Source organism: Pezoporus occidentalis, unplaced genomic scaffold (genome assembly GCF_034315485.1).
Source record: "Pezoporus occidentalis ecotype Australia unplaced genomic scaffold, CSIRO_AGI_Poc_V1 ctg180, whole genome shotgun sequence".
Classification (NCBI taxonomy): domain Eukaryota; kingdom Metazoa; phylum Chordata; class Aves; order Psittaciformes; family Psittacidae; genus Pezoporus; species Pezoporus occidentalis.
Genome location: NW_026913641.1, coordinates 243409 through 260026, shown reverse-complemented (window position 1 = coordinate 260026; position 16618 = coordinate 243409). Strand labels below are relative to the sequence as shown.

Below are 16618 nucleotides of genomic sequence, written 5' to 3'. Positions count from 1 at the left end.
TTCCAGAGAAAACCCTCCAGTTCTGTCGGAGCCATCTCGCGCAGCAGGATATCCATCTGCTTTGGGCTGGTTTGTTGTGGCACTGCTAGATGAAAACTTTATTGTAGACTGTGCTTGGGCTCCTTAATGCATTTAGAGTGGTTTCTGTTTTCCTGGGAGCGTGGACAGCCACCACCATGGATGCAACCCCTCCATTTCAGGTTGTATGGAAGTACATCCAACTGTGATGTTGGAAGAGCTTTCCTCTGTTGATTTCTCAGAATTCAATAACCCTTGTGTGCAGAGGTTATACTTCAATTTGCCATTTGCCCTATAGATAGATTATATTTTCTGACAGTAAACTGATGTTACTAGATCTAGGAACCAATACTGGTGCGATTGATTACAAGGTGCGATGTTTTCACAAACCTAGATAGGAGTAAATGAGGCTGTTCCCGAGTTGCTTTTTGAGATAATAATGAATGATGGGTTTTTTGCCTTTTAGAGGGCCTTCCAGCATCAGTGGCAATGGCAGGACACATAGGGCATAGACATAATTATCCTGAAGACGTTTTCTCTCTGAACAGAGCATTTCCTGCAGGAGTTACACTGTTTACAACGAAACCTAGCATTTCTGTTTCCACTCCTTTCATTGCTATAACAATAAAGGGGAGTCAATATGCTTGTGGTGAAGCAAAGAGAGAGACCAGCAGAGAAGACAGAAAGGTCCTGGGTCAACAGCTGGATTAGAACTTCCTCCTCAGCTTGGCATCAAAGCCAGGTTCCTGCCCTCACCCTGTTTGTGTGAGCAGGTACTGACTGTCACAGACTGACTTGGGCTGGAAGGGACCCCTCAAGTTGTAGTGTCCAATTATTTGTTCAAGCAGGGCCAGCTTCGAACTTGGCTCTGGGTCACAGCTGTCATCTGCAGCTGAGTTCTAAGAACCCTCAGGGATGGGGGCTCCACATCCTCTTCCTCAGTGCTGAGCTGCTTCCTTAGTGCTTCACACCCCCAATATTTACTTTCAGAATCACAGAATGGTTTGGATTGGAAGGGATCTTAAAGACCGAGTTCCAAGCAGCCACAGCTTCTCTGGGCACCCTGTGCCAGAGCCTCAGCACCCTCACAGCAAAGAGCTTCTGCCTAAGAGCTCATCTCAGTCTCCCCTCGGGCAGGTTAAAGCCATTCCCCTTGGCCTGTCCCTACATCCCTTGTCCCAAACCCCTCTCCAGGTTTCCTGCAGCCCCTTTAGGCACTGGAGCTGCTCTCAGGTCTCCCCATAGCACAGCAGAGGGGCACGGGGAGCTTCTCCTCATCCAAAACCCCAAGTCCTTCTCAGGCTGCTCCATCCCGTCCCGTCCCCCCCACCCCGAGTCTGTGTTTGTGTTGGGATTGCCCTGACCCAGGGGCAGGACCTTGCCCTTGGCCTGGTTGAACTAATAGCTAATGGAATTTTTTTGCTTGTCAGACCGCATCAGTTTTGACAAGGTATCTTTGTTCTGACATTGTCTACAGGGAAGGTATTGCTCCTCCTGATGGATACCTTATTACTGTCTCTGCCATCCCAAGGGTACACTTCCATAGCCTACAGTTAAAAACAGTATAGGAAAAGGAAAAGAAAATGCTGTAGCCATGGCAGTTTTCCTCCTCAGGAAGCTGTGGCAGCATGAGCATGTTGTTGTATTATATTCAGAGATACACACTAATGCTCGAGGAGAGTAAAAGTGATCAGATGTCAGCAAACTGCTACTTCAGAGAATCATAGAATCATAGAATCATTAGGGTTGGAAAGGACCTTAAGATCATCCAGTTCCAACCCCCTGCCATGGGCAGGGACACCTCACACTAAACCATGTCACCCAAGGCTCTGTCCACCCTGGCCTTGAACACTGCCAGGGATGAAGCATTCACAACCTCCCTGGGCAACCCATTCCAGTGCCTCACCACCCTCACAGGAAAGAATTTCTTCCTTATATCCAATCTAAACTTCCCCTGTTTAAGTTTTAACCCGTTACCCCCTGTCTTATCACTACAGTCCCTAATGAAGAGTCCCTCCCCAGCATCCCTATAGCCCCCCTTCAGATACTGGAAGGCTGCTGAGGTCTCCACACAGCCTTCTCTTCTCCAGGCTGAACAGCCCCAACTTTCTCAGCCTCTCTTCATACAGGAGGTCCTCCAGCCCTTGATCATCCTCGTGGCCCTTCTCTGGACTTGTTCCAACAGTTCCCTGTCCTGGAAGTTCACTTCTGTTTATGATCAGCAAAGGCCCTGACAAAGGCATTAGGAGGGGATCATTGGACATAGAACTTATTTTTATTGCTGTTTTATTAGCTACTTCCCATCTGAAGAAATCCAGATGTTTTTAAGTTTAAGACAGTTGCAGTGGGCGGTGAGATGAGATCGAGTGTTTTCCTGGTGACCAGGAGAGCTCAGCTTATGTTCAGCATTCCCAGGCGACCAATTTGTCGAGCACTCTGCAGGTCCCTTGTGCCAGGTAATTGTTATACTGGGAAGTGAGAAGATGACTTGAGAATGAATTTTTCCCTGAGAGAGAAATGAGCTGATCTGCAAAATCAGCTGAGTAAGCCACCCTCTGTCCAAAACTGCACGTTAAGCTGAGGAGCTTTCCTTGGGCTAGAGTTCACATCTAGTTGTCAAGATTATATCTCATATTTATATTTAAGAAGATATTTACATTATGCATGAAATCTCAACATTTGTCAGAAGACACCATGGAATGTCTGTAGAGATGTCACAATTTTACCCCGTTAAAGAATAACTGTGGTATCTTAAATAAGTTGGTATTTGTTGATTATTTTCCTTCCAGTAACACTTGTCAGTAGAAAAAAATCTATTGTATTCATGTTTAGTTTGAACTTCTCGTCCTTTGGGGTTTTTTAAGTTGAACTGCAGAATACAACTTTATTTCTGAAGCATTTTCCACACCAACACTGGCATGGCAGTTCTTGGCTAATGCTGATGTCTTTGCTCAGCTTTTTCAAAGGCAAGAAGAGATGGCTTCTGTCAGGAAAAAAAAAAATAAAATAAAAAAATATAAAAGAAAACCATATAATTCTGCCCAGAATAGCACATACAAATGGTAATATCCTTATTATAGAGTTGAGTTCCTATCCGTGATGAGTGGAGTAAAATTCAGGACTTACCTCTGAATTCTTGCAAATGGAAGTTTTTTTAACTGAGGGGATGGGTTGAGGCTGACAGATGGGAGATGTAGATTAGACATTAGGAAAAGATTTGTCAGTATGAGGGTGGTGAGAGACAGGAACAGGTTGCACAAAGAAGTTGTAGGTGCTTCATCCCTGGAAACATTCAAGGCCAGGTTGGACACAGGGGCTTGGAGCAAGCTGCTCTAGTGGAAGGTGTCCCTGCTCGTGGCAGGGGTTGGAGCTGGATGAGCTTTAATATTCCTTCCAACACAAACCAGCCTGGGATTCTATGATATTGTTATCTCTAAACCCTATGTTTCATTGTTTCTTTGCATTGTTTCTGCCAGGAGTGTTAATGAACCTCCTGTTCCATTAGCAGCTGCATTTATTAGTAGGTTTACACTAAAAAGCTTTCCGACTCCCACTCCAGTCAGTGGCATTTTCCCAAAAAGGGCACCAGAGTGACCTTGTAAGTACTGTTAATATACAATGCAGTTCAGAAAGTAACCGCCACATTAGAAAATTAATGTTTTTCTCACTTTTCCATTGTATTGAACTATTGGGCTATAAGAACTCCGGTACTGTGTTCAAACACTGTACCGTGGCAAATTGCCTATTTCCGTATTATCTAAGAGGGACTCGAGCAATTATTTATTGCTCCAGTTAGCAGCAGCTCAAACTGAGGACCTGAAATTCCTCCTTTTTTAACAGAAAGCGACAGATCACATCCTCACCCTAATCTTAGCTCATTTTTGCAAATGTAACCTTACCCAACCTAGTTATAAACATATATCATATGTCAGTCTGTTAGAGTTATAAAATTTGTTGAACTATATATTGTGCTATATGGGCAGTTATAATGAAGTATGTGCTATATAGTCTCCATTTTTAAATTTTTCATGAACTCATCACATTTTTCCACCTAATTTATCAGTTTCTGTGAGTATATTTTTCATGATCAAATTAATAGTAAATCACTCATTTTGCTTATTCATTATTGGGGAATTCATAATGTATTTTGATTAGACATAACAGTCCTATGGGGCTTTGGGGACTTCAACAGTAATTTCTAGAATCAGGTTTCTTGAGTAATCTTTCACATTTAAAAAGTCAGTGTTTTGGGTAACATTCTTCTCTGGCTAATGTCTCATTATTCAAATTTGAGTCAAGTGAAGTCCAGACATTCATGCTCTGGTCTTTATCAGTGGAGATATGTACCAGCCCTTAGAGGACGACTCATCTTCTATTTCTTCAATACCTATCTTAGCATGGGATAAACTGCTCTACAGAAGTGCTTGTCCCTTCAACTGTTATATGGACAGCCCCTATTAACTAAACCATGTGTCTAACTTACGGAAAACACTAAGATTAAACTGCTGTCTGTCCCTAGGTGTCCTTTTCAGTATAGTCACTTAGCTCACTGCTGGTAACGGCAAACAGCTGGCACATCTCAAAGCCCTTAAACTTCATTTTTTTCGTATTCTCTGCATTTCTCGCAGTGTACCTTAGTGAGTGGTCTGTATTAATACTTTACATCGCTCTGTCACGTCTTTCAAAACTCATAAATAAGTACAACAGCTGGGTAGAAGGAAGAGATGGAGTCCTTCTTTCTTCTTCAGAAACTACTGAACGTGTCGTTATTAAACTCAGCTAAATAATGACTTTGTGTCCCAATAAATAAATCTTCATGTGGAATCTGGAGAGTTACAACACTTAGTTAAATTAGAAATTAAAAGTAGTATGCTAATACCAAGTGGAAATCAGATGAAAATGTATACTACATCTCTGTGAATACAGAATAATTTCTTTATGACTAATGATGTTACAGTGAGTAACAGCTGAATTAATAACCATACTGCACTTAGCACAGGGAGTTATTAATGTACCGGTCCTTCATTTGGCAATTTTTAAAGTTTAGCTGTTTTGCAATAGAAACACAGAAGCCACCTGAATATTAAACAAATATGTCACTGTTTCTTCCGAACGTAAAACGAAATACAAAATACATGGGTAGAAAGGATATTAGTAACAATATGCAATAAGTACTTAAAGATTATTTACTCATTTCAGATTCACTGTAACAGTATTAATCACGCTGGGCTGATTTGGTGTTAATGTAGATAAAATATGTAATTTTGTGGCAGGTCTTTCGGAATGTCATGTTAATAAATGCCTCCTCGCATGCAAACATTTGTTATTTTTCAGTAAAGAACTTCAAGGAGGCAGTTCTCATCTTCGGTAGGTGTATGAGCACCCTGGGTATTCCGCTGCAATTTTCTCCTGTGCAAATAGAATTAACAGCTTAAAAAGAAATGGGGGGGGGGGGTGGTGGGATGAAGTGAATTACATGAATAAAGACAGCAAAACGGATTGCCTTTTTTCCTCAGAAAACAGTAGGAAAAAACCAACATGGCGCTGACATGCAGATTTCACTTTGTTTTCATTTAGGGATGCATTAACATAGCCTCATGTTAAACGAGGACGCACAAACCAGCACAGCATGTCCGTGAACCCAAAAGTTAATTCCTGTGTGCTATTTGCTTCCTACCACCTCCTCCTTTGGAGAAGTGCTCCAGCTGGGAGAGCTGGGCTGGGTCAGCCTGGAGAAGAGAAGGCTTCTTAAGCTGCTCTAGTGGAAAGGGTCCCTGCCCATGGCAGGGGGTTGGAACTGGGTGAGCTTTAAGGTCCCTTCCAACCCAAACTATTCCGTGGTTCTGTGATTCATATTTGCCAACATAGCATGAGGAGCTGTCCGTGAGGTAAAATGGGATAAAGTGGTTGTTACCGTTGTAATTCTGACATCATGAAATTAGGGAGGGAGGCTGTTGCTCAGCATCCAGACAGTGACTACCAGGTTGCATGAACTGTTCTGGTACAGCTTCAGGAGCACAAGTTCCAGCAAGCAGCACTGGAGAGCTGGACACCGGTGCTTCACTGCAGAACTTCAGCTTTCCAAGGCAATGCATCACTGGTGACACTCACCCGTCTCTTCCCACCTCGTTTCCAGGCAGCAGCACATCCTCATGAGGAGCTGCACAGGGATGGATGCCCCCCTGCCACCTGGAGTTCAGCACCAGGCACAACCCTGGATCCCCCAGGTCCATCCTGAGGAAGGCATTGGCAACCCTCAGCATCCCTCACCTCCATGTAGCTCTGCACATATCTGAGGCTTCCTCTGGACTTACAGCTGATGCCCAAAGTTGGTTCCAGCTTTCCTACACAGGCAAAGCTGCAGGTGGTTTAAAGGAGAACTTTACCTTGCTATTGATGAAGATAAAACCAGGATATTGAGATAAATAAAGCCTTTGGAAAGAAAACAAAAATGATGAGCAACCATTGCGCTCATTGCTTGCTTTGCACTGGTGTTTACTTAACTTCATTTCCTTTCTTCTTGCTTTTCAGGAAAACACTTGCCTGGTCTGCATCCCGAATCTGACTTTAACATTTTGTGATCTGTTTTGCCTTGTTTGTTTTCTCCTGCAGAGCCAAGTTCCCACTATGTGATTTCCTTGAAGGCCTTTAACAATGCAGGAGAAGGGGTGCCTCTGTATGAAAGTGCAACCACTAGGTCAATGACAGGTGAGTTGCAGATAATCTGCTCCCCATCAATGAACATCAGCCTTACAGAAGTGCACACTGGGCAAAATATTTTGGTCAAGGCAATGGAAGAAACGAGTTCAGCACCCACCATGTCCTGCTAGAATAAATCAGTTTCGCTTTCTACTTAATTGCAACTATACAGATAGAAGGAATTAATTAGCCTTTCCACGAACTGGCTGTGTAAATTTAATGGGATGCTCAGAAGTACTTGCTTTTTAGTGCAACCTGGCTTGTGAGAAGCATGACTCCCAAACAATTTAAATATTTAAAGGTCAGGGCAGAATTCTGGTCAACAGCTTGGCTGCATTAAGCCCAGATGAAATTATTTTTGTACCCTTCATTTTTAAAGCAGTTTAAATTAAAACTGACTAGTTAAGAGCACACTGTCATCATGCACAACTACAAAAGCATGTAGAGGGGCTGCAGAAGGCAGAGGAACATACTGATGGGACTTCCCTGGCAGGATAAGGCTAACAGAAGTGATTACCCAGCAGTAGCAGGGCAGGTTGCTTTCAAGCAGCTGTTTTTCACAGATGCATGTTTGGGATGCTGGCAAAGTTATAAAATCAGACTTATTCTTATGTAGTATTGTCTTCCAGTCTGCCATGTGGTTTTTCCGCCATCAGTGGTGGGTTGATGAGACTGACGAGGGGTTAAAAGAACAGGAATGAGAGGGGAAAACAGAAAAATGGGGGGGGGGGGATCAAAACATGTGTTTTTCCTCTGATTGGCACCATCATTTGGTGAAGGTTTTTTCCAGTGTTTCACCCATGGTGTTCAGAGCTTCCTGGAAGGGGAGCTGTGTCACTGAGAGCAAACCCGATCACTGACGCTGGCTTGGGTGGACCACGAGGAATAAATCAACCAAATGGTGCTTCGGTGCCTCTACAAGGAAAAACAGCTTTTATCCATATTTGTGAAGTATTCCCATAAGAAATCTTGGAAAGTCAGAAGGAGAAAAATAAACCAAACAGATTAATTACACGATCAAGGGCAACCGTGACAAGCCACATTAGATATAATAAGTGTCAGGGGATTTCTGGCTGAAAATTATTAATCTTGTGTGGAATATACAGAGGTCGTTCTTGCTGTATGTGTGTCTTGTAAAACCTTTTTCCAGTGAGTTTGTCTTAGGATCCATACATACTTTTTGGTTTTTAAGATTTTGGTTGTTGAATCTATTTAAAAATCGGGATTTGACTTCATGTCTGTATATAACCTCTCATAAATGAAATGATAGCCAGGTGTGAAAAAGGTAATTCAGGATTGGGTTCTGTTTTGGTGAATGGACCCTAATGATCATCTGTGAGCAGTCCATCTCGGTGTTTCTTTCTTATTGATGAGACGTGTCTGTGCCTGGAGATCCCCACCACCTCCCACCCAAAGGATGAAGCCTCTAAAAGGAGAAACTGGACAGGGTTGGTCATGGGGGAACGTCTCAAAAAAGGCTTTTAGCAAAGCAGGGAAGTACAAGGAACTGTGTTCCCCAAGAAGCAAATGAGCTGATGCATCATGTGCACCAAAGAAAACAAAAAACTGTGTCCATTTAGCATATGCATAGACATACTTCAGTCCCTGCTGGTGTGGATATGACGTGCAGACTACAGTTACATAACATGCAATATTCACAAAAGAACGCCAAAGAGAGAAAAAAAACAACCTATTTTCTGTCAAAAGATTGCAATTACCAAATGACAGATGCCTACGCATAAATAATAACAAATGAAACTTTGGTGGAAAATCGAGGTGGTACTTAGGGGCCTATTTTTAGCCACCCTTGGATTATAGACATTTCCCTCTTCCTCAAGTCAGTGGTGATGCGTTTCAGAAAGTGAATTATCTTGATTGATTGGGTCTGACCATTTTTTGTGGCTAAACGCAGCCTGTCTTCATAATCTTCTCTACAGCAGGACTGCATTTGTCAGTATGGGAAAGAAAAAGGAAAAAGGAAGTGTGATATTTGCTAAAATACCAACTGAGCTCCAGTCACATCAACTTCTGAGTTTGTAAATAAACCAAACAGGAGCAGGTACTGCTCACCTTTCAAAATTCACCACCAATTCTCCTTGAAAACTTCAGTTCAGGAAAAGAAGCTGTTAACTCAACTTGCAGAAGCTCAGTTCTCTAGGTCGGGGTAAAAAAAGAGATTCAGCTGCCCATTCCACACCACGTGGATCGCATCTTTGCGTTTTGAATCACTACAACAACAAAGTTGCTTCATTTCCATCAACACTCACATTCAAGCTTCCTATAGAGCAGCTTTCAATGAGGGAAGCAACGCAATGAGGTTGTTTAAATGGCTTATTATAAATTTTATCCTTACCTCGTTTTTCCTTTCAAAGGCTGTAACCTCCTAAAGTTCTGAATAAAAATTACAAAACCATAAAAAAGGAGTGATCAAAGAGTGTCAGGGGCTGCAACTGCACATAGAGCAGAAAAAAATGTTACAGCTGTCGATGAGGAAACATTAAAATATTAGATTGGTTTATGCTTTGATTAATTAGCACATTATTTTAGACTCAAAAAAAACCAAACCCAAAACCAAACCAAGCAACCTTTTGGAGTGCTTTTGCTGCACTTTATCACAGCATTTTGAAATTGCATGTAGAAAAATCACAGCTGGTAAATAATGAGTAAGTCTGGATTTACAGGTAAGGCAGAAGGTGGCTGGGTGCTTCCACAAGGATGGAGGCATTTCATCCAGGTTGGATGGGGCTTTGAGTAACCTGGTCTAGTGGAAGGGGTCCCTTCCTGTGGCACGATGTTGCAACTGGATGAGCTTTAAGATCCCTTCCAGTCCAAGCCATTCTATTGTATGATTCTGGTTCCCACATGGGTGCCATCACCATGCAGCTCCAAAGGGCAGAGACAGATCCCTGGAGAAGCCAAGAGCTTGAACATCACTGGGGCCAAACTGAACACTGACCAGAAGAAAAATCCTCTACACTGGTAGTTGGTTGTTATCTGCTGGCTGCAACAGCAGTAACCTTCTGCTCACCCAACATCTGTTCCCTTTCTCACACCTTCATAACTCAGACTCAGAGTAACCTGCTTTGCAATGAAGTAGAAGGAGAAGCATGGCCGCACTGATCTCGACAGCCTCAGGAAACTGAATGATTCAGCGCGCCACTCAAAAGGCCTGAACTTTTGGGAGTGAAACTGAATGTGGCACTGTCTCGATAACTAAGCCAGAAATTTCTTCTGACACTACTGAGGCATGTGCTTGGAGCTCAGCATCTTGCTCCCCAAAGACCACTCTGTCACAGACACATCGGAGAGGAACTGTGCTTCTTCCTTAAGGAGGAAGCCTACTTGAAGATAATCCATGTCTCCATGCCTGTATGTGCACATGGAACACACTGACAGTATTAAACAAACAGCTGCAAGATTTTCACTTCAGCACTTTCAGCAGTGAAATTTTCATGTTCTCTTTTGCCTAAAAGTGCTTAAGCAGATGCAGAATACGTTCCTTTCAAAAAGTTTAATCAACAGAAGAGCCCAAAAGAGGCTGCCAATAGGGAAAAGCATGAGTAACTTCTAAGCATGTGAGGGTATGTCATGTCTGTAGATCAGGTTGGAAGTTGACACGCTCTCCACTTTGCAGTGTTTCCAATAATGTGCTGTTTACATGATTTGATTTTTTGAAGAAAATGTGGGAGAGCCACTGTGCATTGACTACATCTTGTGCGAAGAAAACACAGAATACCTCGAAGTATTTAAACAAGTCATGGAAAATAGCACTTACCGCTGCTTAGTTTTGTTGTAGTGATATGACTGAAATGTTGCTGATGAGTTCTCATTTTGCATTAATGCCTTTCTTTCTGTTCTCCTCATGTTCCTCCTCCTCATTAATGCCATGCATTTAACCCATTGTGATGTGTGCCCCTTGGTGGCTGTTTGATTTTTGTTTTCTTTTGTTTGTTCTTTTTCTTTGTTTAACTTACCTGTTCATTTAATTTGGAATGCTCATTTGCTGATGTATGGACCCAGACCCCATTGATCCATTAGAAGTTGATTTTTATCCTTTGCTTGATGATTTCCCTACCTCAGTCCCAGATATCTCCACCCCCATGCTCCCACCAGTAGGTGTCCAGGCTGTTGTACTTACGCATGATGCAGTGAGGGTCATCTGGGCAGATAACTCTGTCCCAAAGAATCAAAAGACAACGGAGGTTCGCTTCTACACGGTCCGATGGAGAACAAGCTATTCAACAAATGCTAAGTATAAGGTGAAATTTTAACACGTTACGAATTTATGAGCTATTTCATCTGTTCGTGGTTTATTTGCAAAGACTCTGAATTGGCTTTTATGAACTTTCCTCAACCAAATCTCCCATTTCAATTAAAAGGAAACTTGCCTGAGTAAGTACTGCTCCCTAGAAACCCATGTGTTTAGTTGGATGAGTGCCACGTGCCAATTGTTGAAAGTTTTGATCTTTAATCTTTACCAATCAGACATAAATTAGTCACAGATTTAGGAGCACAATAGTGTAGCGTGAATAGGAAGAAATACCAACTGCAAACCCACCCACACTGTATGACAATTCCACCCACCCATATTGCATATTCCGAGTAGCAGAAAATGAAGGCTAGTTTATGAGAAAACACAATTTGAATGGATTGGCAGGAGCATGCTACTCTATGGTAATTTCTTTTCAAGTCCTAATGAAAGCAGCACCAAAAGCAGTACCAAACGCAGCAAAGAGATGTGGTAGGACAGGGAATGTAAAGGAGCTAGCTTAGACTTCAGGCTTTTTAGTTTGCTTGGGTTTGAACGATAAGCTATATATCCACACTATTGTCAGCTTAAATATTGCATCTCATATAGCATCCACCTTCTCCATGATAAGTATGTCATTCCTCCCTTGCCCTACCATAACAGTTGTTTTCCCTTGCCTAAAGGACCATATTGATCCATAGTGAGTTGTTTGCTATGGGTGTATTTTTATACTGCAAATGGATGCCTTATTTTTCACTGTTCTCTGTCCTAACAAAAGCAGCCTCATACAAGTCATTTTTACAGGGATTGTGGAGCAGCCTATGCTCTATCCAGCACTAAGGCTGGTCTGATTAGAGCCTGAATGGTGTGTCTGAATATAGGCTGGCCTTTCTAAACCCCAGAGAATGGCTCTCCACCTTTTTCAGGTTTGGGGTACACCTGTCCTACAGATTGATGTTGAGATCAATCCAGACTGGGAGACGTGGGATTGATGATGGAGAAGCTTTTGCCTTCAATCCCTTTTCTGAGTGACTTTTTTCAGCTCTCCCAGGATATGTTTCCATCAGAATCTGGCTCACTGGTGCTTGGCTGAGTCCGTGTGCTGCCACAAACTATTCATTTCAATTTCATTACATCTGATTTGCCTTCACGCCAGCTGAAAAGCCCATTCAGGCCAGCTGTATTTTTTCTGAAGGTGATGACCCCTGTAAAGCTTTTAAATAATAGTACATCTTTACAAGGTATAAAAGTCCATACCTTGCTTTTCTATCTACTTCCATACTTAGGGCAACTTCAGATGCTGACATGGTGACCTGCAATACTAGGCATAAATTTTGTATGCTCATGCAGTTGTAACAAGCTTGTAAGTAATTAAGGGTGCCAAAATGATGCATTGCGATGTTTTGAATGCCTTACCTTGCTTCATCTCCTATTTAGAGATGGATTTCCATGCCCAGCAAATAGAGGAGTATAGCACAGGAAGTGCAGCTCTAGCGATGAACTCAAAGCTCGAGAAAAAACAGCATTATGTTTTGCCACTCACAGTCAGTCATAACATTTTCTCTGGTTTCCCAATGCATACAGTGAGCTGCATGCACGGGAAAATGGTGGGTGACAAAAATGATCAAAAATAGCCCATTTAATCCAGCATTTAGGAGAAGCATGTCCTGTTTGGAGGTGTCAAGCTCAATGGCCTTCTGCTACTCAAGTAGGTGGGCATCTCTCACAAACCCACACACAGGGCTCTGGAAGATGTTCAGATGCAGGAGACTAAAGAGGAGCAAGAGTGAAGTCACCATTTTTTGCCACCATCTCTAGTTTGGGCAGTCTCTGCTTAACGTGTAAAGAGCCGGTCTGATTCTTTTATTCCAGTTCTCTCACCCAAAAGCAGAAACAATCAAAAATCTTTCAAGAGGGTCTGTTTTCTTGAAATAACCACATTTTTTCAAGGAAACTGATAAAACCCTATCATGTTATTCTTTGAAAACAGTGGAGAAAACTTCCCTTCTTCAGAGGTGTTTGGATGAGCCTCCCAGTTAGGTTCCCAAAGCACTTGCCTGTGCTTTGGCATTGAACTTCCAAGTCTTTTGAGGTTTTCCCATTAATGTCTCCTGCCACTTCAGAACCACGTATCTAAGCATGATGAAGGGTTTAGCCCTTCTCATCGAAGTGGGAAGTTTAGGAATTTAACTTTGCCCTGCCAGCTTTACTTTGTGCAAACTGTCCCAGACAGCTATCCAGTGGTATTACTAAAGGTACTTGCTACAGTTACACCCCCTTCATCTCAATGTGATACTAACTTCAAGGATGTTTCTACTGTTGAAATGCTAATTTTTAGTACTGAGCAAAAGAGTCAAAGAAAAACACGCAGCTGGAGACAAATAACTTTCCTTTCACAAAAAAGAACCCAATGTCGACATGTTCCACTAAAAGCCATTTTGTCCAGGAATAGGTTCAAACCCTATTGTTTCTTTCCATGTGAATTTTTCCTGACTGTTGAGTCTAAGGACTTCTGCAGTGATAGTTACCAGTTTTAGTTACTCTCAGTCATGCTGAGGAGTATTTTATGCTGTAAATCATTTTCTTTCTTGCGAAATATTTCCTGGGGGAGAAAATTATTTTTCTCTATGTTAAAATCCAGCTTTATTCAAATAATAATTTATATAAACTCCAGCAGGTAGATTTTGCCATCTCTGGAGAGTGGCCAAATAGTTTGGCAGAATAGTTTATGAACACTTTTAAGTGATATCTTTGTTTCAATAAGACTTTTAACAGAGGGAAATTCTCTGCTGGAGTAAACCCTTAGTACAGATAAGTTGCAAACTTGCTAATTTCCAAGAAATAGGAGTTTTAATTGAGTATAAAGATGATAAAATCTGGTGCTGCGTTAAGTCTTCCTATCAAGTAGCATGCAAAACATGTGAAAGCACTTGTGGTAAAACAGCGTACCACATAGGTAAATATAGCCATTAATCATAGCATCATTGATTCATAGAATAGTTAGGGTTGGAAAGGACCTTAAGATCATCAAGTTCCAACCCCCCTGCCATGGCCAGGGACACCTCACACTAAAACATCTCACCCAAGCCCTTGTGTCCAACCTGGCCTTGAACACCACCGGGGATGGAGCATTCGCAACTTCATTGGGTACCCTCTGCCAGTGCCTCACCACCCTAACAGGAAAGAATCTCTTCCTTATATCCAATCTAAACTTCCCCTGTTTCAGTTTTAACTCGTTACCCCTTGTCCTATCACTACAGTCCCTAATGAAGAGTCCCTCCCAAGCATCCCTATAGGCCCCATTCAGATGCTGGAAGGCTGCTCTGAGGTCTCCACGCAGCTTCTCTTCTCCAGGCTGAACAGCCCCAACTTCCTCAGCCTGTCTTCATATGGGAGGTGCTCCCGTCCCTGATCATCCTCGTTGCCTCCTCTGGACTTGTTCCAACAGTTCCATGTCCTTTTTATGTTGAGGACACCAGAACTGCACACAGTGCTCCAGGTGAGGTCTCATGAGAGCAGAGTAGAGGGTCAGGATCACCTCCTTCGACCTGCTGGTCACGCTCCTTTTGATGCAGCCCAGGATACGGTTGCTTTCTGGGCTGCGAGCGCACACTGAAGCCAGCTCATGTTCATTTTCTCACCGACCAACACCCCCAAGCCCTTCTTCACAAGGCTGCTCTGAATTAATGCCTCTGCAAAGTAAATTTCTCCCCCCACACGCACCCTGCTTGAATATTTCTGCTTTATTCTGTGGTGTGGTGGAAACTTGATGTCCCGTTTTCAGTAAAGGTCAATTGATCTTTGAATTGCCTGATGATTAGCATCAGAATGGCACTACTGGTGCGTGCCAGGAAGCGCCTTGTTGTGAACCACTTCTCAAATGTGAGCATCAAGGTACTCTTCTGATCGAAAGCCATGTGTATCTTGTCCTTACTCAGCTAACTTCAGTCTATAGGTATATAAACTTGTAAAAATGTGCTCCACATTTACTCACTGTCCTATAAGTTGTGGATGTTGGAGGATTGCACACCAGGCTCTCTAACTGAAGAGCGTGGGAATTGATTTTACCCAATTGCCACCAATTTGCCTGACAATTTTCTTCTGACTTGTCTTCTCTGACACTAGTTTGGGCTCAAATTGCTCCTTGCTGCAGGCTGAGGTAAAAAGATAAATCAGTTAAAAATAAATGAATAATTTAATATTCACATCAACATCGATATGTTTAGCTGTTCATAACATATCACAGGGAGACAGGTATAATATAATGTATAAACATGTTGTATCTAACCAAGAAAAAGTGTGTTTTGTGAATACAAAAATGCAACTTTATGCAGCAGTTCAGGTCATATTTTGATCTTTTCATAAATACATGTTAACTTCAGAAACCAGGAAGCCTTAGTAAGGACCATTCTTGGGATAAGAATGTTTTCTGAACCTCTACTAAAAATCAGCAAAAATCAGCAAAATCAGCAATTAAAACTTCTTTTTAGCAGGAACCTATCAAAGAGGCTGAAAATGGGTGTTTTACTCATGAAAATATTGCAATTTTTTGTCCTCCTACAGACATAGACGTAAGACATAGGGTTAGCTTCCCATTTACATGCGGAAAACAAGGCACAGCAAATTGCTTTATGTGGGAATAGGCAAAGAGAAAGCATCACAATAATTTATTCAACTGCTTGTGGTACTAAAAATATTCCCATTAAGGTATGCAGTAGCAATAGAGCTATTTTGCTTGAAAAGGGAATCCTGTATCCGCGTTTTGCTTAGCTACTAGCAGAAAGAGTGTCTTTAAAGATGTTCTCCGCTGTCTCTCTTTGCAGTCGGCAGATACGACTGCTCTGAGCCACACTGTGATCGGCCTGAAGCCGAACACCATGTACGAGTTCTCCGTCATGGTCACCAAAGGCCGGCGGTCCAGCACCTGGAGCATGACCGCACACGCCACCACCTACGAAGCAGGTACGGCAAGAGCTGCTGGGATGGGTTTCTTTGTGTTTTTTCATATCTGCCATCAAAAGCCTTGCTCAAGTTCAACTTGAACGAGTTCAACGCGAGCTGGCACTGTATGTACAGATTTAACTGGTTTTCCTCACTTCTTTTCATGGGTAGTGAGCAGAGCAGTCATTCTACTGGGCTCTGATGTCACTGCAAGAACTTAGGGGATGGTATTACCTTGATCCATAGCATAACAAGTAGCTGTGACTTCTGATACTAATGATTTAAGAGTTTTCAAAGAAACCCAAGATCGGGTGACAGCAATTATTCTCTTATCATTAGATAACGATAATTGCTACTTTAAAATTTTTACTTGCAAAGTTCTGCATCATTTTGTCTCTAGTTCATAACTTCCCATCTTACCCACTTAGTAGAAAGGACTCAGTAACTGCTCCCATCTGCTACACATCCTTCTTGACCGAAGGTCTTGACTCACAGGCCTGTTCCTAACGCTGTGTAGACACATTTTAACGGTTTGCTGTGTGCTGTGCTGGTGGCTGATGCTTCAGCCCAGGCAGAACCTTTTGTCACTTACAGTGACTAAATCTGTGTGTGCGAAATTAGAGACAGAAACCAGGAAAAAAGTCCCAAAACCTAGTGAATTGAGCGGCCTTTTGAACACTACTCACTATAATGGCACAATTATCTACCCTG

General features: G+C 42.3%; 1 protein-coding gene across 1 annotated transcript in view; it reads left to right on the top strand.

Moving 5' to 3' along the window:
- The window catches only part of DCC (DCC netrin 1 receptor), a 602068-nt gene that overhangs the window by 518312 nt on the left and 67138 nt on the right, over window positions 1–16618 (top strand). Inside the window, exons 16-18 of the mRNA XM_062615397.1 lie at window positions 6631–6726; window positions 10738–10976; window positions 15790–15928. Of these exons, the coding sequence (XP_062471381.1) occupies window positions 6631–6726; window positions 10738–10976; window positions 15790–15928 (474 nt within the window). The remainder of the gene's footprint in view (window positions 1–6630; window positions 6727–10737; window positions 10977–15789; window positions 15929–16618) is intronic.